The sequence below is a fragment of the Carlito syrichta genome, unplaced genomic scaffold (genome assembly GCF_000164805.1).
Source record: "Carlito syrichta isolate Samal-C Ts95f unplaced genomic scaffold, Tarsius_syrichta-2.0.1 Scaffold135755, whole genome shotgun sequence".
Lineage (NCBI taxonomy): Eukaryota > Metazoa > Chordata > Mammalia > Primates > Tarsiidae > Carlito > Carlito syrichta.
In genome coordinates this window covers 123310-149190 of record NW_007079851.1, presented here as the reverse complement: position 1 = coordinate 149190, position 25881 = coordinate 123310, and the positions used below count along the sequence as shown (strand labels likewise).

The following is a 25881-nucleotide window of genomic DNA, read 5'->3' as shown; positions in this document are numbered from 1 at the left end:
ATTGTTTTTGTTTTTACCCTCTTGTTTCATATCTGTCACATTATAAAGTCAGTTATCGGACAGCATTGAGGAGTCAAAAATTACCTTTTCTCAAATGCTCATCGGGGAAATGCAAATTAAAACCACAATGAGATATCACCTCACACCTTTTATCAAAAAGGTGAATGATACGTGTTGGAGAGGATGTGGGAAAAAAGGAACTCAGACATTATGGGTGAGTATGTAAATTAGTACAGCCACTGTAGAAAATAGGGAGTTTCTTCACAAAACTAAACATAAGGTGCTATATGAGCTACTAATCCCACTTCTGGGTATATATCCAAAAGAACTGAAATCAGTATGGTAAAGGGATGTCTGCACCCCCCCTACTCATTACAGCGTTATTCACAATGACCAAGATATGGAAACAACCTAGGTGTCCATCAAGATAAATGGACAAAGAAATGTGGTATATATACATAATGGAATACTGTTCAGCCTTAAAAGGTGGAGGTCGGGGGAAGGAGCCTGTCATTTGTGACAATGTGAATGTATCTGGAGGACAATATGCTAAGTGAAATAAGCCAGGCACAGAAAGACAAATATCACATGATTTTTATCACATGTAGAATCTAATAAAGTTGAATAGAAGCAGAGAGTAGAATGATGGCTACCAGAGGCTGGTAGAGTGAGGAGGGAGGGAACAGGGAGTTTTTGATTAAAGGGTACAAAGTTTTCATAGATAGGAGGAAGAGGTATTGAGATCTACTGCACAACAGGATAACTATAGTCGATAATAATGTATATTTCAAAATAAGAGTAAATTTCAAAAGTCTCACCATAAAAAATCATAGGTAGGCAAGATTAAATTTGCTTGATTTAATCATCCCACATTGTGTCTGTGTGTATATATGTGTATACATAGTGATGTAAATGTATATATATAAAATCATCACATTGCACCCCATAAGTGCACCCTCATAAGTGTATACAATCATGATTTGTCCATTAAAAATAACACTGATAATAATTTTTTAATGACTTTTCTCAAGTTCATTACACTGTGTCTACTGACTTCTCGCCTCTGCATTTGCATCTTGATTCTTTTCTGTTCTTTTAAGCGATGAGGCCTCACGATGTTGCCTAGGCTGGCCTTGAACTCCCGAGTTCAAGCGATCTTTCTGTCTCAGCTTCCCTAATAGCTGGAACTACAGGCACACACCATCTCACACAGCTAGAATCTTGATGAACGTTCCTCCATTGCAAAAGTTCAAATGAAGGAGAATGACGGTTGGTTGCTCTAGTTTCTTTCTGTTTCCTTGGTAATTATTATAGCTCTCCCATCTAGTTGAGAATGGAACATGGTGAAAGATAATCTGAGGAAATTACTATCATGGCCAGACCTGAGCTTCCTGAGGTGGGAGAGTCTAAAAAATATGAAGGAAGCACATTACTTTGGCACGAAGGTGATTCTTACCTCAGAAGAAAGACCAAATTGAATGTGCTTGTTAGGGAAAGTGCTTGAGAGAGAAAAGGAGCTTGCTATCAAGAATAAAGTCTACCTTTCAAGGACATAACAAGAAGCTCAAAGCCTAATCTCAAGGGACCATTTCCTGGAAACAAGCAAACACATTTTGAGAATCTGGACACAAAACAGTTATGACAAAGCAAGCTTTATTTAATTGGTAGCAGGAGAATCACAACCTTAAACTCCAAAAAAAAGTAAATTTACAGTGATTTCACACACCAAGTTTCTTCCTACCCAAACTGAAGACTGATTTTCAAGGAAGGGTGATAGAAGGAAAAATGGTGCTTACCCAAGAGAGTCTTCATCCAACAGGCATACACTTTGTCTATCATGAGTTAAGCCCTGATCCAAAGGTTTGTTAACTCATAATTATATTGTCTCTCCTATACTGAATAACATATCAAGCGTTGGGAGAGAGATACAAATACCCCAATGTAAAAGCTCATTCCAGGTTGAACTGACCTTCCCAAAACGCAGTTTGGTCATATTCTCCATGCCAGGCTCCAGGAAAGAAGGTTGAGGAAATGACTACAAACTAATTTGCCTGCAACTGAGAGAGCACAGGATCTGCACTATCAGGGATAGTTTGGACCATGTCCATCAGGAAATGACTTTCTTCATATCTGTGCCTCCTGTTCACTTATTTTTAAGTTAATCCTGCCCCACATCATTAGAAGCATCAGTGACCAGCCAACATCCCAGTCTGTTTGTCTTAGATGGACATTTGTTCATTCCACAGGTCCCTCTTTCTCCCCCAAGGCCTTCAGTGAGAGCAGAGAGACAGGGGAAGAGGGATCGGCCTGGAGAAGCAGAGGCACATACAACTCAAGTCACAGCCATCGGTGAGGAGGACTCAGGAGAAGCTGTTCATGCAAAAGCAGAAGTGGAGCTCATGCAAGAACTCAAGGGAGAAGGGAAGGTTGGGTAGGCTGTAGCAACAGGAAAAAGGGAATCTTAGTAGAAGGTAAATAGTTGAGGACATGAGATATCCCAGACAGCTACTCATGCCCTCAAGAGCCAAAGTCTGTGACAAATCCTGAAAGATTTGGGGACTGATCACTTGGGCTCTTCCTATTGGCTTACTTGATGCCTCCTCTTTTTCTGATACAAGAGATTCACAGGCAGGCCCAGAAGGCCTCATTTCTCCTACAGTTTTCTTAATAGCCCCGAGGCAGCTGTCACTGGAAAGTCCAACTGCTTTTGCAGAAGGATAGCTACCCATGATTCACTTTCTCCTTAACAATTTAGAGAGTCACAGACATGGTCCATCTAGAAGATGAGACTGCTAAATGTCACTGGGCAAAGTGGAGACATATAGGAATTCCAGTGAGTGCTGTGAGATCACTATGGTGACTTAATCTCTGAGGTCCAGGATGTTCGCTCTTGGACTTGAGAACATGCTGGTTACACCTTCACTGATGGTGGGTAGAAACAGTGTTTCAGCCTTAGGTACCAAGTTCTGAGGTTTGACAGCGGCTTGCTGTTGAAGCATCATCTGCTGATCACTGAGTCATCATGAACTGGGTGGTTTGTCAGGTTTCGCAAGTTTTTCTTTGCATAATGAGATTGCACTGAGAAAGATCCCTGCTTTGGAAGCATTCTGGTCCTCTTGGAGTTTCTTAGAAAGCATCCTGCCCAAGCAGGTCCTAGGCCCTGCCACCTCCCCAAGCCGCCCTTCGATGACTCCCTGTCTTCTGTGGAGTGTTTCAGTTACAAAAGCCCAGGGGGAATGGGTCCATTGTCTTGGAAGGAAAAAGTTCTTCTGAAGCTATAGCTACAGAGGATAAATAAGGGCAAAGGTGGGTAGGAGGGAGCAGGAAGCGGAAGAAAGAAATAGAAGTAATAACCAAAGGGCGAACTGGTGAGCAAAGTGGAGTGAAGACACTGGTTGGAAAGCCAGCCAGGAAAATCAGGGAGGGCAGAAGAAGACGGGGAAGGGGTTTACATACGAAGGAATTTTCTCCTTCTAGGTCCACAAAGGCTGCTGGAGACCATCAGACCCCAGAAGGGCTCTGTGCCCTCCGCCCTGAGTGCCCCAGAACCTGACACTGACTTACTTGCGGGTGGCTGTGGTGTGCAGCCTCCTCCTCGATGCTGTCGGTAAACTCAGTGCTTGCATCTTCAGTGTCATCCCCTGCAGCTGCACCTGGAAGTCAGTCCAGAAAAGAAAGGTGATTCCCTTCGCAGATGGCATCCAGACAGTAGGTAAAGTTACACTCTGTGCCATCCACCTGTGATTTCTTCCTTTCCCCATTCCTATGGGGAAGAAATGCTCCCTAGTCAGCAAGGCCAGCAGGGAAAACAGAACCACGCCTTCTCCTTGCATCACTGATACTTTCTTACTAACACTCAAGCCTGAGCCTTAACACACAAGTGGTCTTTGCACAGACCTGTACCTGAGGAGCTGTCAGATAGACGCGGAAGCCTGAATTCTCCATCCTGCCACTGACTAGCTATGGAACAATTTTCTCTTCTGTAATATAGGCCAAACGTGACTAAGCTTTTCTCCACCAAGTGCTGAGAGGGTCCCTCATTTCCTGGAGATTAGGGCAGCCCTGTGCCTCTCACACTTTTCCATTGTTGAGCATATGGTGACAATCTGAGGAACTCCTGCTGGGGGACCCATGTCCTACAGAGGTTCGGGTCTAGTCTAAACAAGATCCAAGACACAGAATGGTTCAGGTGTTTCCTAATTCCCTCCTCTAATCTTCTTTCCTCCGCATCCCTCTCAAACTCTTGCTCAATGCAAACATCCTTTGCCTGAAGGGCTTCTTGCACTGCTTTGTCCAAATGAGATTTAATGTCTTTTTATTCCCTGAATCTCCGGTCACCCTAGGGTACAAATATCTACACCTTGCTCTGAGGGACAAGCAGCCATAGTGTGTGATCATGGCAACGATCCAGGGCACCACTGGCCAAGAGGACTTTCTGCAATGATGGCAATGTTCTGCGCCAGTGCCAGTCAGTACAATGAATACTAGTCACATGTGGCTTCTGTGACTGAGGCACTGAACTGATTTTATTTATATTAACCTATATTTAAATAGCCACATGTAGCTAGTGGCTACTGTATTGGACAGCACAAATCTAGGGCATTTCTTCCTCTTTGTATTGGTTAAAATAAGACTGCCTATACAATTTTAGATCAAGAACTGTGGCCGCATTACTGATGTTTTTCTCAGAATGTAGTTTATGGTAGTTAATTCATGAATACCAAAGAAAATGTACTGTGACACTCTGTGTGTCTTAAAAAGCCTGCCCAAGTTAGAGAATCTTGAGATCCAGTTCTGACCCTGGCCTCAGCAAGTAATCTGTTACAACTCAGCTTCCGACCATCGAATAACCTGAGCCTCAGAGATTGAGTAGTGATGTGCCCAAGGTTACACAGCTGGTCCTGACCAAAGCTGTGCTAACAAGTCAAGTCTTTGGACTCTTAGACAGGAGCCACTCAATATTTCTTCTGGTGGCAAATCAGATCTCTGTCTTGGATTCTTCCTCCAAGGCCAAAGAACCTGCTCCTGAGCTCAGACATCCATGACTGAAAAGCTTTGCGTGAAGAATGAGCATTTACCACCCTGTGCAGAAGAGGTGAGTGGGGACAGTTCACATGTATGCTCCATTTCTTGTCCTCTTCAAGTTCATGGGAGAGGATCTGCAATTGCCCAGGCTGATCTCATCAAAGTACTACGAGGTAGCATGCTGTGACGACAGTTCAAGCTCCCTGACCTTCACCGTGAATGTGGTGCTGACTGTGGGCCGAAGCAGGGTCCTGTTCCGTGAAGCCCTGTCTACAGGAAGGCACCTCTACCACGCAGGACCTTCAGGGGTCCGTGGCAGGCAGCGTACGCTAAGACGCTCCAGTGCTTACTCATTTAAGCCAGCCCCACCACCTCTACTTAGCCAGGACGCCAGTTGAGTAGAGGCGAATGGACACGACCCTAAGCTACGGCTGTTTTGGAAACTCACTGAATCCAGGGTACTAGTTCACCTAAGGACATTCATAGCATAGCATGCTTACTTTGGAAAATCTTTTCCTGGGCAACAGTAGAGATTCCAATCGTACATGTTTTTTTCTGTAAAGAAAATGAATTGTCCCACTCAGTGACAGATGAAGAAAATATGCTTCTCACATTGTTTCCCATCTGAGCACGAGGCTAGAGAATGAGCATGTGGCTGAACCAAGTGCAGCTGTGTGATGTCATCACCATACCACTGTTGGGTTGGGTAGCCATGCTGGGCTCACATTGCGAGATGATTCCTGTATTAGGCTCCAGGGATAAGTTAAGTAGGGGTTAGAACGGGTGACTGTCACTGTCTTAAATATTTCTGACACCTTCTGCCTTCACTTACCTTTGTCGGCCTTTCTGAAGCCACATCTGCATTTCTAGATAAGGCTCCCTCTTTAATTCACTAGGGCAGGATGCCACAGTTCTGACTTCACCAGGAATTAGATGGAGATAAAGGAAGAATGCTCATCTCATTCCAACACTCTACTACATCAGGGTGTTGCTTTGTTTCCTCCCCCCTTTCTTCTTCTTTTTTTTTTTTTTATTTAAAAAAACAATCTCACAGTTGTACCTTCTTCATGGCAGCTTTAAGAGTTGCTCAGCCTTTTACTGATTCAAATTAAAATGCTGGAATTTTCTGTGCGTGTTTAACTACAATAAAGCTGAAAAAATGTATAGAAAAATACGGGACTAAATTGAATAAGTTATCTCACACAATCCCATATATAAGTTTACATTATACATCTCTCTTTGTGTTACCAGTTCTATTTTTTAAAATAAATGACAATAGAATAATTCTTTTGTGGGGGAGGGTACCCTTTTCTATGCTTTCACAAGTTGAAAAAGCACTATCTCCAGAACTTGAAATATTTTATATTTCTAGTTTAAAGGTACCTATACTTTTATATTGGTGAATCTTCTGCTTATTTTGATAAAATGTGAAATAAAATGATCTGCCACCTTTAGAGTCCCTGAAAGCTAAGACTCTGTTCATTTAAAGTTAATTTGCTTCTCCAGAATTAGGTTTTACATGTTAGACTGGCAGATTTACTAAAAAAACTTTTTAAAACTTTTTTTTGAGGCTTCAATAAAAGCCCTCAAATTGTGGTTCTTGAAAGTTACTAGGCTTTGAGCCACACAAAATAAAGGTGACATCAAAATGTCTCTTATATAGATTTAGGAAAGTATTTTTTACCAGCTATCTGATTTGGCAAAGAATGCAGAAATTTAAAAAGCGTATAAAAACATAACACAATAAAATCCTTAAGTGCAAGTAAAAGGTATTCTTATCACTGGGTAAAATTTCATACTTCTGTTGAACTTACAAAATTGAAGATGTATAATGGTTAAGAACATAAACTCCAGAGCCAGAAAGTCTAGGTTTGAATTCTGCTTTTGTCACTTGTTATGTGGCTTTAGGCAAGTTATAAATTTTCCATAATTCCGTTCCCCTATTAATTAAGGCTAATAGTATTATACTCTCCAGTTGTAAACTTTAAAGGGTTTGCTGATTTTTGACATGCTGAGAACGTGCTTGGCATACACTGGGTACTCAATATTATTCTTAAACAATATTGCTGTTAATAAACTGAAGTGGTTCATGGGCTTAAACTTGAGGGCTGAAGAGCTGAAGACCACAGAACCCAATTACAGTCAGCAGAAGGAAGTTTCAAATCTGATGTTATTAACTGGATGATTTTAAGTGATTCTACCTGCAAGTCTCTCCTGAATACCTTCAGCAGGAGGCTTAAAATTAAATGTTCTTTGCTCTTCCTGCTTCACAGGACAGTTGAAAAAGCAGAGGTGTCACCGAAGTAGGATGAACTCTTTGTGCTTCACAAAAATAACTCAATGTCATTAAATTATAACTGCCAGGCTGAGCACAGTGACTCACGCCTACAATACCAGCACTTTGGGAGGCTGAGGTGGGAGAATTACTTCAGCCCAGGAGTTTCAGACCAGCCTAGACAACATAGCAAGACCTTGTCTCTACAGAAAGTCAAAAAATTAGCTGGGCATGGTGGCAGGCACCTATAGTCCCAGCTATTCAGGAGGTAGAAGATTCTTCTGAGACCAGAAGTTCGAGGCTATGGTGAGCTGTGATCATGCCACTGCACTCCAGCCTGGGAGATAGAGTCCCTCAACTCAAAAAATAAATAAATCATAACTGCCTTAAAATCCTGCCATGTATGAATAAGTCTTAGAGGGAATTTCATGATGTATTATTTTAATTATTTAGTAATGAGCCCAAACTGGGTGGGTTCAAAGACGATTTTCCCCATATTCTACTCTGCAGTCATTATTTTCCCTTTAAGCCATGAATATGGGATCACCATAAAAGGAGTAATATTTCTCCACATAGCCACTTAGAGCACAGCAGGGGTCATAATTTACTAAATTTGAAAGGAGATTTGAAGGTCCTCTTAGGCCCCCACCTCACTTCCATCCCAGGTACTCTGCTCTGTGCTCATGACAAGAACGCTAACGTTTTCACATCAGGAACCAACGACTGCTGACTTTAATATACAATCCTACACAAGAGCATCCAAGAAAAAAGATCTCCTACCATTTCACCTGCACATACTCCTTTCAGGCTAAGAAAACTACTGATTCCGTATTATTATCTGTAGTTTCTGCTGAGAAAGAAAATTTTTTATCTAGACAGATTCTGATGTTGGGACAGTAGTAGAAAACTGCTGTCTGCAGTCAAGCCCCTTTAAATTGCAACATCTCTTAAATAGCCTAGAGGGCTTTCCAAAAGCAGCTGATTTAAGTAACTTTAAAAGAAAGACCAAATCATAACTGAAAACAGTTTTGGGGGCAGGAACTCTCACTAGAATTCTAGAGTTTCTACTTTTTCAAAAGGATAAGTATTCAATAAAACTACAGATACCTAGTCTTTAAGCTGACTAGGCTATCTACATTAGGACTCCTGGACAGACCAGGAGATATGACCACTGTACCTATTCTGCAATATCGTTGATTCTGTAAAGTCAAGAAATTCTTCCTGCTCAACTTCTTTTTTTCTTCAAAGAACACAAGAAGCAGGCGTTTCTAGGAGCATTTAGAGAAAGCCCTCCCCATCACAACAGCTGGCTCCTCAAATCTCAGCCCTGCTCTCTACTGTTCTTCAAGGAAAGCAAGAAAGGGTTTTTAAGGAAAATCGCCCATTTCACAATTATGGTGAAAGTATAATGCTGTTTCTTTAGTCTTACTTCTTTGGGAGGAGAAAAACTCAGGTTTCTTCTTCTTCTTTGGTTAAATAAATACTCATCTCACAGAACCTTACCTTGACTTGGAATTTTAGTACAATTATCAATAGATTGATTCTCTTACAATGGAAAAAAAAGATACGAGTGTTCTCTACTTATTTTCTCATAAATCTTTTAAGAACAAAACCAAATAGTTTCTGTTGGCCTTTGACACTTTTATTGGATCAGTAACAATTGTTTGTGTCTCAAATGAAGTAGCTGAACTTCTAACACTTACATTAAAAAGTACACCCTCCATTTCAGCATAAATGTTAACACAGTTTAACAGCACAGTGCCATGAAGAAATGAACTTTCAGAAAAAAAAATCCACAGCTTATTTTGGTGGGGAAATAGTCCTGGAAATAATGTGATGCCAAGTTTCTGATCATTTAACATGTCACTCACTTCCTTTTTCATCTGAAGTTATAAATCACTTTAATTTTCTAAAACCCACAAAATTTTAAGGAATAAAAGCAAGTAAAACTGCTTTTATTATTTAATAGGACTTCATGGACACAGATATAAATTTATAAAACATACTAGTATGCACACATGCCTCTAAAGTTCATCGACTAAAGAGAGGTCAGTATCTTAGAGCAGTGATTATGATAATTGCAAAAGGAAGTACCGGATACTCATGTTATATACTAAAAGCAAATCTACAAGCATTTGCTAGAGTTCTTCAAGGGACCAGGAAGTCAACTTGGTTTGTGTACTTAACACCTCTACTCTTCATATTACTTTAGATCAAACATTTTCTGATGTTGCTGAACTTCCTATTTTATCTTTCCAGTTTTAGCGAGAGGAAAACAAATGATAAAGATTTTCACTTTCGGAATTTGACTTTAAACACACAAAAAAGGGCAAGTAACACAAAAATAATTAGTACAACACTTTATAAGTTTAATTATTATTTGAAATCTGTTAAAATTAGTATTACGAGTTTTACAGTTTTGTGTTTCCCTTCCATTTCCCATTCTTTGTTAGACGCGAATTACAACACTAATTTTTTTGGGGGGGGATTCATGCCAGCTCATGTGATGATACAGAAAGAGGCTGAGGACTTACCTTAACTCAATACTCAGACTCCTTAAAAGCAACATGCTTGCTTTCTAATCAGAGCAAAATGTTTTAGTAAAGCCATTACGCAAATGATGAGAGGGTAGCTTAAATCCGTATTCTAAAAGTATGTAGACTTGGGAACCACTGCCCTACCGAAATCACTCCAATTCTATGGATTCATTCCTTCGTTTTTCATTATTGCATTGCCAAAAACAAGTCCCATGTTTCCAGCTGTGTTTTCTATAGTACAAATGGTTCTATATAATATATAGCAAAGGGAGAAGAAAAGCTCTCTGAGTTTTAGTCCTAAAAGAAATTAGATAAAAGACTCTATGTGCTTCCATTTCACATGATGTATCTGAAAAACAAAACTAATTTAACTTATTCTATCTCTAGTACAATTTCTACAAGGCCAGATAGAAGATGAACTTTATGTGTGGGTTACTAATATTTCTTCTAACTTCATTGGCAGTTTGTCACCCTCCCTTGCAGGACACTGGCTGCAGACATGCAGAATACCAGAGGCCCTAGTTGAACAGACAACTTGAAATTTCCAGGGATATCAAGTAAGATTCTGCAACTCTTTCGTATAAAAAAAATGAAACCAGCAAACAATTGCTTTATAATAACAATGTATCTAACTAGAGTTTCCTAATACTACTTCAAGGAAAGCAAAGGTATAATTACTCTAAGAATTGCAGTCCAAAGGGAAGTAACATTCTGTAGGTCAGTCAACTCTTATTTCTCTATAACAAGGAAAACTTTGCAAACTTCTTGGTGTAACATGATCTGCTCTTTCTCTCATCAAAACTGGACAACCAAAGTAGAGAGAACTAAAGTCAGTTTTCCTGAAATGATCTGAAGCTATGAGCCAAATTTCTCATAGCCTAGATACTAAATTAGGAACATAAATAAGCATAAAAATCATAGGTCTTTTATGTATATCTGCCACATAGGTCACTTACATTTAAACTCTGTAAGCAGAATATACGAAAGAACCTTCTAAGGAAACTACTACTTAGGGTTAGGATTTAATTATCCAGGTTAAGATTTTCTTGATCCTTAATAGATCTCTTACTATATATAATATAATTTAAAAATAGCTTTAAAGTATGAACAAGGAAAAATGTACTTTCCCTAAGTAGAGGTACTAAAAATATCACCACTGTCCACGAGTGAATAAAGTGGGTAAAGAGGAGAGTTGGGGTTGGTGAGGGAGAGGGTCAGAGTACACCCTATCAAAGTCAAACGCTGACATACTAAAACAGCCTAGCCATGCCTTTTCAGAAAGGTTAAAAATTTGGCTAAATAGCTAACAAGAGAATATCAGACAAACATTGACTTATACTAGACACCAAAAATCATCAGATTTCAATACCATAGATTGAAACTGCAAAGAAAAGAGTTTAGGGCCAAAGTTTGTCATAAGGACCCCATTTCATTCATTAAGTAAGTCCTCTTGGAAGTTCTTTCAATTCTACGGCTCTAAAATCTATAGAATTAACCTATCCTGACCTCTTAAACCATTACTCTGCATATTTGCTATTATTCAGAAAGGAAATGTGAGAAAAACAAAAGCTATCAATATGGATTCTTCTCAATTTAATTCTATGCTTCCAATAAAGCCTGGCCTACGTAAAATTTTACTTCATTATTCTTCTTTCAAGTTTTTAAAGATTCAAGCACAAGGTTGCACAAGCACATGCTGCTTTATCTAGAATTACTGGAATGTTGAAAGATGCCTGACAAAGGTAGAATAATCCAGTAAGAGAAAGAGTCTGTGCTCCTGAAGAGAAAATGGAATCATATTATATCATGCTAAAAATGATTAGCTGAATGTTTCCAGTCATAGCATCATCTATTTGTGGGTTACAGACAAAGCATATTAGAATAACGTTCTCTAGCCAGATGCCACATTACCCCACAAAATTGTTAGACCAGCAAGCTTTCTCCAGATAGCACTGTTTGCAAGCCTCATTCCATCTATCCAGATGATGAAGTTAGTACCAGATTTTAGTCACATTTATGGGATTAAGGTGAAACTTTTGAATTGTCTATCAGTCTATTCTTGTTATAGGTTGATAGAAGGAGTGTTTGCAACATCAATTACTGTAATCGCTGTGAGCCATTAGAACCCAAGAATCACTCAAGGTTGAATCTCAGCAGATTTAGAAAGCTGCCTTGGTTATTAGTAAAATTAAGCAAAGTAGCTCCCTATGTGCCTTGTTTTAATAACACAGACTACTCTTTGATGTTTCTACAGCTCATTCCTGCCTCACTTCTGAAAAGTTGTGCAAGAAAGGGTATCTTAAAATTGGGGACTAAAAAAAAAAACATAGTTCTGCTTCCACTTCCTATCTCCTTTTTAAAATGACTCCTTTTCCCCCTAAAAGGTATTTAAAACTGGAATGGAGTATACGTTAAGAGGAAGGCTACGGCTATCAACCTTTTGCAAATTATTTAATCAGAGGATTCCAAGGTGCTTTTCCAGTAGAATATTTTCTTCCTGTCCACTTTAGTTTGACTGATGTTCTATCTGCTACAGACAAAGAGCTAAGATTACAGAAACAGATGGAATTTAGAATGCAATACAAGCCATGTCAACACACAAATATGAAAGAAATAAAGTGTCATGTAAAAAAATGAAAGGGGAAAAAAAGTCATTGTTCCCCACTTAATTTAGAAAGGGTATTCTGTCACATGGTGCTAGAAAGCCTCAAACCCTGTTCCAAAATTTCATGTTTAAAGGAACTGAAATCTCAGCTTCTAACCTAGGAAACTTATATCCAAAAGAGATTTTTTTAGAAGTCGCGATGTTGAACCCACAAAGTTGCAAGGTAATCTTGGTTGTTTTCATTCTCTTGACACTTAAGACACATCTCCAGTGCCTCTTTTCTTATACATGTCATGTTGCCAGAAGAAAGTTTTAGCAATGGCTAAAACTATTAACACAATCTGTGAAAGTTCTTCCTACACTATTCAAGTATTTCAAAGCCTGAAGCCTACACCCACTTTTATATGGAGAAATGTACACACACTAAAGAGTAAAAAATATAGAACCCTGTCTAATGCTACTACCAAATGGAAGTATAGAGCCAATACTCTCCACTCTCCTCTTGCTATAATGAATTATTTGGTGAAATACTGAATATAAAGAGGAATACTACATTTAAAATTATCTCTGTACACAGAGAATTCTGATTCTGGAAGACCTTACTTGAAGTCATATTCTAAGTAACATGCCCCTGGTTAGAGAAACCTAAACAGATCAATAAAGAAAAAAATTTAATTAGAATTTTACCTGCATTTAATCTACTTTCACCTGTGGCATTCAGTAGATAGCCCTGAAACAATGTTAGAGGTAAAGGGAATAGTCTTTGCTTCTGTTCTTTATCTTGGCCTTTCCAATACTTGGTCTACTATTACAAGATGACTTGCCTGGCTTTGATTACCTTCTGATAAGGATTACACCACTTTTGTAAAGTCATTCTTATAGACTCTCAATCTCTCTTGCTCTCATCTTAAAACTTTTATTCTTTTATTTGATTAAAAAAAACGGCTCTCAAAGAGGAGTTGATTGAATGGCAAAAATAATATACACACATGCATTTATGACATGATACGGAACATATGAAATGGACTGTGACAGTGGGGGAGGAATAAACTTTATTGGCCCAAAGAAAGGATGTGGGAATGAGAAGGAGGGGCTTGGGAAACTAACAAACAAGGGCGGAAAAACTAAAATGGAATGATTTAAGAAGTGCAAATAAACTTTGTAACCTCCACAATTTAGAGATAGTTACGTACAGTGAGATACATGTAGGCTAAAGCTTCACTTTGCCGCTGATGCTACTTGGACCAGTTCTATCATTAGTAAGTCACCAGTTAATTCTGCCAAAGTCAGACAAGGCTCTCTCTGGTTAGTGTAAACAAGGCTTTCCATCCTGGGCTGCAGCCTGACCCGCCAGTGCTCAGAAGGCATGCTTGTGATGAACTCGCACACTTTCCAGTTCCCCACCTCCAATGGCAGCCAGGGTCTCCAGCCTGCTTAAGCGCTCCAGGCTTCTTCCAAGAACTTCTTCTAGTCGACTGCGTAACACCTGGGCCCCTTCCAGTTCCACCTGCAGAGTTCGGTTTCTTTCAGAGCTGATTAAACATGCCACACGGAAGGAAAATGGATTAGCCATCAACTATAAAGAGTCCACATTTGCTTCCAAAGAGCCTTCAGACTTTCTAAAGTAATTGTTTTCCAGGACACAACAGGTGAATGTAGTTTTTGTTGTGGTAGATTTGTGTTCACTGCTGGTAGATTAGCAAGGACTGCTCCTTTTTAAAAAGCTTATCCTTTATGTTAGATTCTGGGCAAATCTCACTAAAGTTGTAGCTCCTAAGAGTTACCTCACATCCCTATAGCCCATGTAAGAGAAATTTCATGGCCAGGCCTGGTAGCTCATTCCTGGAATACCAGCACTTTGAGAGGCTGAGGTGGGAAGCTCGCTTGAGCCCAGGAGTTCGAAATCAGCCTGGGAAATGTAGCAAGACCCTGTCTCCATTAAAAAAAATAAAACAGAGAAAGAAATTTCATTATCTGACTAAGAGCTTTCATTTCTGAAAAACTATAACCCAGGAAAAACTAAACTGAAGCAAGTTTAAGCCAAGCAGAATTGCTATCGGAGATACTTGTTTTCTCATTTGTTCTCAAACTTGACAGTGCTCTGTGAAGGAAGCCAGTTCATAAATACTAAAGACCCAGAGATTCCTTAAAAAGCAACACAACCAAGTGGTCCTATCAAACTTTCCTCTGACTTCACTTTCCTGAGGTAGAAAGAAAACATTTTTAAAACCCAACAATAAATGAGAATAGTAAAAAACTGGAAAAGAGTAAAAGGAGCGAGGAGGGAAGGCAAAATGAAGGGGAAAAAAACGAAGAGAATATAAAATGAACCAGAACAATATAATATATGTGACCAAAGGCCAAGAAGAATAAGAAAGTGTATTCATCATGATAGTTATCAGTGATCCTGGCCATTACAATTATATTTTTACGTAATTATAATATCTTATTCAATGATATTAAATGAATATCGGTGCCCTTTATCGTCTGACTTTTATAACAAACAGCTTTTCACAGGACATGGAGCAGAGAAAGGAAAGAAACATACACTGACTGCTTGACACACGCACAGTGTTTTAGACGCCTAACCTGTCTTCTCATTTAATCTTTGCAACAGTTATGTAAAACAGGCACTATTCCTGACTTCAGATCTTGAAGCTGAGGCCCAGAGCAATCCATACAACAAATGACAAAGTGGATAGCCCCAGTTATTGTCTGTTTTCTTTTTCTCTCCTCTTCAGTATCATAAGAATCTGCACTTAATGAAGAATAAAGGGAATAAAAATAAAAAATAATAAAAGGAATAAATGTTTCTAAAAAGAATAAAAGAAAATAGTCCCCGCTTACCTCTCTGGATGGGCATGGAACTTCACCAGACTGCTGTAGAGCTGTCTCTCTGCTTGTAAGGCCTCATTGAGCCGACTGCGTTCATCTACTAGTCCTTCTAGCATCAGCAGCAACTGAGAGAAGAAGCAACATGAAAATGAAAACGTAAGATATGATCCCACAGTCAATCCTGACAAAAAGAAAACCCACTATCTTACAACTTACTTAAGCTTTTTATGGTATTTTATAGCTTTCAAATCAATGTCCCATCCCATTCACGATCTTTTTTACATTTAAAACCCTATAGGGAGGAATTCAAACGCAGGAGCAAGAAAAAAAAGGAGAGAGAAGTCAGAAGCATAGGAAGGAGGCTAAGAAAAGGGAGCGAGAGGAAAAAAATACAGGCAAAAGGGAAACATATATAACAGGACTTACAAAATAGTATTCTTCATTTACTCAATAAACATTTATGAAGCACCTCCTATGAGACAGGCTCTGTTCTAGGTCCTAGGGGAAAGTTTACTATCTAGTGAGGGAAGAAGACATCTGTCAATCATAGACGGGTGTCGTTGTGAGCTGTAGTAAATGTTATGCAGATAATGACCTATGATAGTGTATAACCAGCAGAGATCTGTTTAAGGTGGAATTAAAAGCCAGATTGGAGAGAGATGAGTAGTTAGTAAAGAGATGATAAAAGAGACAGGAAGTATAGGCAAGAAGGCTTTTTAAAAAGTATGGCATCAAAAAAAGGTTAGACACAGACAACAGGTACAAAGGAATCTGGGGCAGAAGCAGGACTTCTCTCTCTCTCTCTCTCTCTCTCTCTCTCTCTCTCTTCTTTAAGGGAGGGATTTGAACATGGTTAAATGCACGTAGATGAGAAAGACTCCACTGAGAAGGAGATGACTTATGTATGAGAGTGAGGGATAATGGACAGTATGCGTCCAAAAAAACCCTGCTGTTCCTTTCAGAACTACAGATATCAGAAAGGGGTAGTTATAGCTGCTACTGACCAAAGTAGGAAACTTCAGAGCACAGATTCTCTAAGAAATACCACCAACTGCTCCTTCATAAATGGCTGGGATTAACAGGTTTTTCATTGTCATTTCACAGTAAAAAATAAGGTTTGTAGTCCAATAAATTACCTGTTGTCTTCGGTTTCCTGAAATTTCTTGACCCTGGGATTCTATTGAAGCAATTTTTTCCCGAAGCAGTAAGACTTCTTGGGTCAGGCGTTCCATAGCTGGTATGTCTTCAGGATCAACTAGTTGCATTTGCAGGTCCTAGAAGTCAAAAAATAAGTATTGATATGTTAATAGTAATAAAAAAACTACCCAGCAGAGGAGCAAGAGAACAAATGCTCTTGAAAGAGTCTGCTCTAGTTTCAAGTAGGATGTGGATAAGCACTGGCCAAGAGACTCGCATCCAAGTATCAGCTGAAGATGCCCCATGGGCATTCTGGGCTGCACACATTTCCCATGGTCTTTAAAAAGCTTTGAAAGACCTTTATGAGGTCTTCTTTAATCTGCATGTTCCTGGTCAGGGACTCCAAATCTGCAGCCTGCACCTGCATTTCTTCCTCTTGCACAGCCACCATGGACTGCAGAGCAGACAGTTCCATCTGGGAGGAGAAGAAATCCAGAAGTCAGTGGGCAGCAGAAACTTATCTGTCGCATTTACATTTTTAACATCAGGGCAAATGCTTTTATATCACTGATGAAAAAATTATGGAATATCTCCATTTGGCAACCCTTAATGAATAAGGAACTGAGCAGCAACAGCTGCTAACATCACAAGAGATCAGCAAACAATACATGCCTACTAATGGAAGAACATGCCCCCACCTGTGAAGAAATATTACCAAAAGCTAGCACTTCATGCTCTACATTTTCAGGGTTATATCTTCCATGCCTCACCAGAAAATGACAAATACTTGACTGTGACAAAGTTCATTAAAAATCACCAGACCAGGCATGGTGGCTTACATCTATAATCCCAGCACTTTGGGAGGCCAAGGGGAGAGGACTGCCTGAGCCCATGGGTTGGAGACCAGTCTAGGCAACTTGGTGCGACCTCATCTCTACAATTAGCTGGACGTGGTGGCGCACGTCTGTAGTTCCATCTACTTGGAAGGCTGAGGCGGAAAAATCACTTGAGCCCAGCAGGCTAAGGCTGCAGTGGCTGTGAGTGTGCCACTGTACTCCAGCCTGGGTGACGGAGTGAGACTCTGACTCAAAAAAAAAAAAAAAAATCATTACAATAACCATAGCTGCTAATAACATTTACCAGATCCTTACTGTGTCCCCAGCCTGTAACAAATGCTTTGCATACGCCTCACCCTTTGAACAAACGCAGTGGTCTGGCTCCTGCCTCCTTCTCCCGCTTCAGCATCTGCCACTGTCCTCCTCATTCGTGACTCTGTAGGCACACTAGACTTTCTCTGTTCTAGGAACACTAGAATTCCTCTTGACGCAGGGCCTTTACAACCATTACTCCCTCTGCCTAAAATATCTTTCCCAGGGCTGCCTCCTTCTCATCCTTAGGTCCCGGCTTACATGTCATTTGATCAGAGTGATCGGAGAAACCTTCTTTGGCCATCCTAAGATGGACCCATCCAGGTTACTTTCCCTCATATCATTTCCCTCATATCACTTAAAATAATTTATAATTATAACATTTATATATTTGTTTACTGTCTTTATCTCTCAAGTACAAATCAATGACATAAGAACAGGGACCTTATTATTATTATTATTATTATTATTATTATTTTGAGTCAGAGTCTCACTCTGTTGCCCAAGCTGGAGTGCAGTGGCATGATCACCGCAGCCTCAAACTCCTGGGCTCAAGTGATTCTCCAGCCTCAGTCTCCCAAGCAGCTAGGACTACAGGCATGCACCACCATGCCCAGTTAACTTTTTTAATTTTTTGTAGAACTGAGGTCTTGCTATGTTGCCCAAGCTGATCTTGAACTCCTGGGCTCAAGCAATCCTCCTACGTTGGTCTTCCAAAATGCTGGGAATACAGGAGAAAGCCACTGTGCCTGGTGAGACAGCAACCTTATAAGTTTTGTTCATTACTTCATTCCCCAGCACTGGTCCTGGCTTAGAGAAGGCACCCATATATTTGATGAATTAATGAATAAATGAGTGAATTCTCACAATAATCCTATGAGATAACTACTCTTCAATTTACAAATGAGATGACAGGCTGAGAGAAGTTAAGAAACTTGTTCAAAATCAGAGTCAGTAAGTGGTAGATCCAGAATACGAATTCAGGGAAGCAGATTCAGAGCCACTGAGCTATCCTGTCTTTTCTGTAGATACTGCACATATCTACAGAATGTATGCACAGTCCTGGTGGTAATGGCAAGTTATTTTAAGTAAACACTTAAAAGGTATTTCAAAATAATTCAAAATATTAGGTGTGACAAATGAAAACATGGTGCACAAGCTAGTTTAAGGTATAACCAAACCTCCTAAAAGCAGCAGCACCCTTTCCCTTAATATAAGCAGATTCAGTTAAAAGCAAAAAAAATTTCACTTGTGTTATCTTCTAAGTCCATCAGTGCTTACAGGATGTTTGTGTGGGCTCACACTGTTTTACAACTAAACTAAGTGGTTTGATGGCTCTGGGCTACTGTGGCCAGTGAGAAGCAAATGCTTCTCCTAACATTTGTTTCCATGTTAAAGGTGCTCAGCTAGGATAACTCCTGACTTTTCTCTACGCCTTTACTCACTCAGCCCCAGGCAGACAGAGGGACTTACCTTCCCAGCACGGACTGGAAGGATAAACCTGGCGGGGCTGACTGAGTCCCAGCCCTCCTCTCCTTGGAGACAGCTGCCTGCAGGAAGCCTGTTTTCACTCCCGCTTCCCCATGGGCAGGCTCTGCCCTGAGCCTGGGCAGGCAAGTCTGCCTAATTCTGGAGACTGACCGGCAGGCCCAGTTGACGCCGGCATTAAGTTTACGGCCTAAAGTCTTTACCAGTGATCAAGTTGGTAAGCTATCAAACTATCTGCTACTCTTTTGATTTCTCGATTTGTTCAAATTCAGGTATGAGAAAAGAGGGGCTACTCATTGGGCCCTCTCGAGAGACTTCTATTATTATATATGCAGATATTTGCTCCTGGAAAATCATAAGAAAGAAAACATTCCTGCAGCATAACAAAGGTCTGCAGTCAGACATGGCACTTAAATCTTGGCCTAATCTCCTCCACAAGGCATTTAAACTCCATTTCCTCACTGTAAAAAGGGGATAATATCTACTTTCCAGAGATACATGAGAATTACAGAAAATATATTTAAAGTGCCTGGCACATAGCAGGGAATCAATGAATGGCAAATACTACTACCTACTATAACTATACTATCTCAAGATAGCTAGAAGAGTGTTTAAAAATATGGGAAAACCTACGTAGCTTTTGGTGGATGCTTAATATTAGAGTGAGTGTGATCATCAATATACATGGCACTGGACTTAGGGGTGAACGGCTTATTAAGGATACGTTCAGGTAAGCAATAGCTAAATATCATCTACTCAAAATACCCACTCAGAGGCATTATAATTTCTGAAAACAGGGAAGAACCAAAAAATAACATTACTCTGATGTTGGTATATATGAGAAAAACAGGAACAGCACGTGGAAACTAAAATACTTGACATAAATAACCAGAAAGTAGAACCAAAAAAAAAGAAAAGGGGAACTAGGGAATTTTTTTTAATGCACACTACTCTCATATCTTCAAAACTAATTGAGTCATATAATGTGTCTATTTGTAAGGAGAACTACAATAATGAAATTAAGAGGAAATAAGATAAATTCCATCACAAATATAAACAGAGGTTTTCTATTATAGATCTAATTATGGCAAAGAAGTAGAAAAAACTGAGGAGCTATATAGACTACTTAGCTACACTTAACTTAGGAACCCATGACATTGGCCGATCTTCCAAAATAGATGCCATAGTAAGAAACTTTTTTAAGTTTTAGTCTGTAACTCTTTGCTATGGCCCTAATATTTCTTGTACATCACAGCTGGACATACAACTGGCTGTACAGAGAAGGCAGAGGAGAAGGATTCTGTCAGGCTAAGAAGCCTCTTCTAAGAAAATGCATGAAAACTCTACTGCTAGAGAGAGTTAAAGTATACGGTGGGAAAAATTATCTACTCTAGGAAACAACTTCTTAGGAAGTATGTGAAGTCACAAAGGCTTAATTTACTTCTTAAATTGGCATTTACTATTTTTTGACTATTCCTCACACCCATGTTAAAAAAAGTATTTCAGTCTCTTCATATGTAAAATAGAGCCAATATGTGTACAGTTGTGTGCTTTAGCACCAATTTAACTACCTAAACACAGTGCACTGCATATAATGAGTATTGAAAAAACACTGATTATATTCAGATTTCTCATTTCATGTTTCTAAAACCAATTTCATGTCTAGTGTCATAATTATAAGCAACAATTACACAGCATTTCCTTTTTCACCAGTGTTTTAAAATTATTTCATTCCAGTTATCAATGGGTAGAGAGAGCTGTGTTTTAGTGCTAAAAAGTTTTAATGGTTCCCATTGTAAAAACAAGAGCATCTTGTTGAGGCAATGTATATATAAAATGATTCATATTTTTCTCCAAAAAGAAAAAAGGCATACCTTGCATTGGGATTCAGATATTATACACTTTTAAACAAAAACTATTTTGAAAGAAAAAAATTAGAATTTAGAAGTTAGGCTTGACTAGAAAACTCACCTGACTTTCTCGTTCTTTCTTAGCCATGAGTTCAAGTTCCTCTTTGGCATTACTCAGTTCTTTTTCCAGACCTGCAACTGTGTCCAAGTCTCCTAAAATGAACACATGGTGCTAGTTTTAATCACTTTTAATATAATGTGATCTCTTGCTGCCTCATTTCTGAGGAATTTATTGGGGAGACATTCTAGCAATTAAAAAATAAAAACATATGCACAGGTTGTTCTTTGCAGCATTATTTGTAATAGCAAAATACTGCAATCAACCTATATGCCATAAAAAAACTGAATAAACCATGGTATTGCACACAATGGTACTGCATACAGCTGTAAAAAAGGATAAAGGGCCGGGCTCGGTGGCTCAGCCTGTAATCCCAGCGCTTTGGGAGGCTGAGGTGAGTGGACTGCCTGAGCCTGTGGGTTCGAGACCCACCTGGGCAACTTGGCGAGACCTCACCTCTACAATAATCAAAAGTTAGCCAGGCGTGGTAGCACATGCCTGTAGATCCAGCTACTTGGAAGGCTGAGGCAGAAGGATCACTGGAGCCCAGCAGGTTGAGGCTGCGGTGGCCGGGAGCACGCCACTGCACTCCAGTCTGGGTGACAGAGTGACACTCCAACTCAAAAAAAAAAAAGAAGAATAAGGAAGATCTTTATGAACATATATGAAGTGATTTGAAGTGATTTCAAGGACACATCAAGTAAAACAAGATAGATACAAAAGAACACATCTAATGTAGTATGTTTTATATTGGGAAGAGGGGAATTAAGAGCAAATACATATATATCTGATGTACACAAATGATTCACTTGCTTATTTTACAAAAAGATACAGAAGAAGAATAACCCAGGAATGAAACTGGATACCTTCAGGGGATGAGTGTGAACATGAGAAAAGGGAGAGAGAAGTAGATTGGACTTCTGAGTATCTTTTTACATATTTTGAGTTTTGAACTGTGTTAACATTTAATTTTTAAAGTTAGTTAATAGTTAAAGTTAGTGTGAGTTAGTTTGACAATATGGGGAGAAAAAGCCTAAAATTAAATACTAACATAAATGAATCTATATAGCATATAGATAATATAATCACCCACAAGATAATACCAAATTAATCTAAGTAAGTTTTGAATTCAGTACTCTAACTGTATATTTTCAGTAGGAAACAACATAAGGATAAAAAGAATTACAAAGAAATCTCAAACATTACTTAATGGATTTATTGTAGATAGTACTATTAATGTAGCAATTCTGAAATTATTTTTACATATAGTAGTATTCTAAGTATATTGATGCTTTAAGTAACCAGAGCTCTCAATGTAGGGAGAAGTGAGATACAAATACAAAATGAAGGAAAGAAAGAACCTCTGTCATTAAATTGAAATTAGAGAAATCAGTATAAAAATCATTTATTGTATTATATGTGTACACATAGTTTTAAAAAAAATTCATTACTAGCTCTGTTAACTTAAAAGAGTCTGGAAGCAAATAACGTTCACACAGCAACGAACACACCTTGTGCCCCACCGTGGTTTATAAAGGTCTTCACCCACCAAAAGGAAGCAGGGAGTTCTGTGGCTGGGGGAGGTAAAAGAAAAGGTCCTCAGAGAACATCTTACTGTGCCAGAAACTACGAAGTTCTCAAAAACGAATGGGGAAGTAGAAAAAAGGTGAAAGGAATAGCTTGAAGGGGCTCCCAATGACCAAATGTGGGATAATTTGAGCTTCAGATGAAATAATGACAGAAATGGACAATATGATGATTTTTTAAAAATTCGTATCAATACAAACAAATACAGTAGGGAAAGGAGGACAGCTCTTCTTTACAAAAGAATCCCACTCATAAATAAAGAAGAAATTTCAGAAATAGAACTCACTTTTTTAAACCACTAATGTAAGAGTTGGTTCAGTCAAGGCTCAAATGATATTAAAACCACAGAATAAATGACTGTTGGAAAACAGACTGTCAACATCACAGTCAGTACATCACTTATTAATTAATGAAGGCAAAGTGAACTTTTTACAACAGAGAGATCTGATATAGACCTTAACCAAATGACTGAACTCAGTATCACCAAGGATGATACACACTGATTTTCATGCCCTGATGTGATGCACTGAGAAAGATGTCACCCACGTAGTATTCCTGCCAGAAATGCAGTACTTGCTTCTAACCATGTGAAAATAATCAGAGCTAAATTGAGGATCATTATCTGGCCTGGATTCTTCAAGAATGCCAATGTCACAAAAGACAACAAAAAACAGCTAGACAACTGTTCTAGATAAAAGGAAACTAAAGAGACATGGCAACTAAACAATGGATGAATCTTGAGGGAAATAAACAAAGTAGCCACAAAGGACATTATTGAAAATGGACTGTGTTAGATACCAAGACTATATTAAAGTTAAGTTTCCTGAGTATGATAATTATATTGTAAATATATAGGAGAATTCCCTTGTTCTTAGGAAATACTTACTGAAGTACTTGTGAATAAAGTGCTATGATGTCTACAAGAAGTTATCTAATAGTTCAAAAAAATTGCATATGTATAAATGTAAAAAAGTAAAGCAAATATGGCAAAATGTTAGCTAGTGAATTTAAGAAAAATGTATATAGGAATTCATTATACTATTTTTGCCACTTCTGTAGGTTTGAAGTTTCCAACCTAAAAAACTGGAGAAAAGGGCCAGGCTTGATGGCTCATGCCTGTAACCTCAACACTTCAGGAGGCTGAGTCATGAGGACTGCTTGAGCCCAGGAGTTTCAAACCAGCCTGGACAACGTAGAAAGACCTCATCCCTACAAAAAAAATCAAACAATTCTTCAGACGAGGTGGCACGGGCCTGTAGTCCCAACTACTCCAAAGGCTGAGGAGGAAGGATCCTCTAAACCCAGGAGGTCGAGGCTGCAGTGAGCTGTGATTATGACTGCCTAGGCAACAGAGTGAGAACTTGACTCAAAAAATTTAAAAAACGAAAACTAGAAAAAGGTATATATTTTTTAAAAAGGCAAATAGGGAATAAATTGACTCCAACATTCTTTACTCTTTGACTAGTATAAAGTTTTCCTATTAGAGGGTGATTGACTACGTTTAAGACTTCTCTTTGAACTCTCTAATTCCCTACACCGTAACATAGACACAAAGTTTCTGCATTCTTAATATCAATTAAACAACACAAGTTAATTCTCCAAGTCTATTATCTTTCTTACCACAGCACTATAATCATCACCTCATCAATCATCATGAGTCCCCAGTTCTGGAATGCCCTGGGAACATCTTCCTTGAAGCTATACTAAATAGCAACCTTTTGCTCTGTGGAAGTCAGAGACTCCAATCCAGTGTATCCACTTGAGTTTTGCTCCTAGCACGCTTAGAATCCAATCGTCTTTAGGGAGTTCAAGGCCTACAACAATCACTTTCATCGGGATGATCTTGGCAAATAACTCAAGGTACACTGCCTGTCTCTCCTAACACTTTAATGCAGGTGATATCAAGTTGCAATGAGTAGCTACAGCCTTGAAAGACCCCGAGGAAAAGGCAGCAGCCTCATGATCCTGTTGTGTAAAATCAGAAGCACTATTTCCCTGCATTTCTGAATCCCTACAAAACTTTCTGAAAAGGAGAATCAGGATGCCGTTTCCCTGGGCCAAATGGCGAACCCAGAGCAATCACTTTAATGCAACGTAAGGGCAGGTCTTCCTAGAATAGACATGTCTCAGTCTTCCAAAGAAATCCAAACTTCTTCTTTCAACTAAGATAGGAAGAGACAGTCTTGGCAAAATCTATTAACACAGAGATGCAGGGAGGAAAAACAGACGGTCCCTTCATGAAAACAAAATTTGACACTTACCTAATGTGGACCTGGGCATGCTGACATCCTCTTTGGTAGTCAGTGAAGTGCTACCATCTCTGGAAGGTAACTGCATTGAACCCTAAAAATTAGAAAAGTCGAGGATTTAGGAAGATGCAGGAACTATGATCACAACAGGAATGGGAATATCCTTATACAATTTGGTGCTGAAATTATCAAACTTATACCTCAAATGTAAAAAGGAAATGCAATCAGCATGAATATCTGAGTCGATAGTTCTTACTTGATCAGTCTTTTCTCCACGAGAAGGGCAAATGGAGGTTACTTCAGCTTGCTGGTTAGAGATAAATGTTTGCGACATCATGAAGTCCTTCCCTCCTAAATACTGACGCAGGGCTTTTAATTCTGAATTTTTCTCCATTAGGGCTTGTACCATCTTCTCTGCAGCAGCCTAGTAAGGAAATCACAAATAACATTAGAAAGACACTATAGTAAAACTAAAAAAAAATTTGTGTTTTGGTATTATATCTTCACAGTCAACTATGTATAAAAACCTAATGCATCTGTAAGTAGTAGTTCCCTTGCTTCTGGTTTATGGGGGGAAAAAAGTCAAGAATGGAAACAAAGCCTTTTATAGACAGAATATTGGGAAAAAATCTGAATATAATGCATCTCTCACAGATGAGAGAGCCTGAAGTAGGTTCTGCTGGAACTGTCAGGCCAAGGTGTTGAGCTGGCTTGAATTAGGATAACAGATGTCTTTTTTTATTCCGGGATAGTTATGTCTTTAGCCTGGCTTGCTCCTCACTCAAACATTTGTATGGTTTGCTGCCTTAGGATCTTTGCTAAATGTCATCTTATCAGACTGGCCTTCCCGGTATATCCTATCTAAAACAGCAATCTTGTTGGTCAAAGGGTACAAACTTTCAGTTATAAGAGAGTATGTTTTGGGGATCTAATGTACAGGATGGTGACTACAGTTAATAATACTGTACTGTTTACTGGAAATTTGCTGAGAGAGTAGATTTTAAGTGTCTTCACCACACACACAAAA

At 39.1% G+C, this 25881-nt stretch overlaps 1 protein-coding gene across 8 annotated transcripts in view; it reads right to left on the bottom strand.

Moving 5' to 3' along the window:
• Window positions 1–716: 716 nt before the first annotated feature.
• LOC103250971 (myomegalin-like) overlaps window positions 717–25881 on the bottom strand; it is a 108281-nt gene continuing 83116 nt past the window's right edge. For 2 of the 8 annotated variants that reach the window (XM_021708320.1, XM_008049559.1), the window contains 9 exons: window positions 25111–25278; window positions 24867–24948; window positions 21022–21113; window positions 16773–16889; window positions 16414–16551; window positions 15290–15402; window positions 13847–13974; window positions 3565–3653; window positions 1637–3281 (listed from right to left, as the gene is read on the bottom strand). In XM_021708320.1, coding sequence (XP_021563995.1) covers window positions 3276–3281; window positions 3565–3653; window positions 13847–13974; window positions 15290–15402; window positions 16414–16551; window positions 16773–16889; window positions 21022–21113; window positions 24867–24948; window positions 25111–25278 — 933 coding nt within the window. In that variant the 3' untranslated portion in view covers window positions 1637–3275. Of the gene's footprint in view, window positions 1324–1636; window positions 3654–13846; window positions 13975–15289; window positions 15403–16413; window positions 16552–16772; window positions 16890–21021; window positions 21114–22529; window positions 22593–24866; window positions 24949–25110; window positions 25279–25881 lie in introns of those variants that run through there. The other 6 variants (XM_021708317.1, XM_021708318.1, XM_021708316.1 and 3 more) reach the window with 6 other exon arrangements.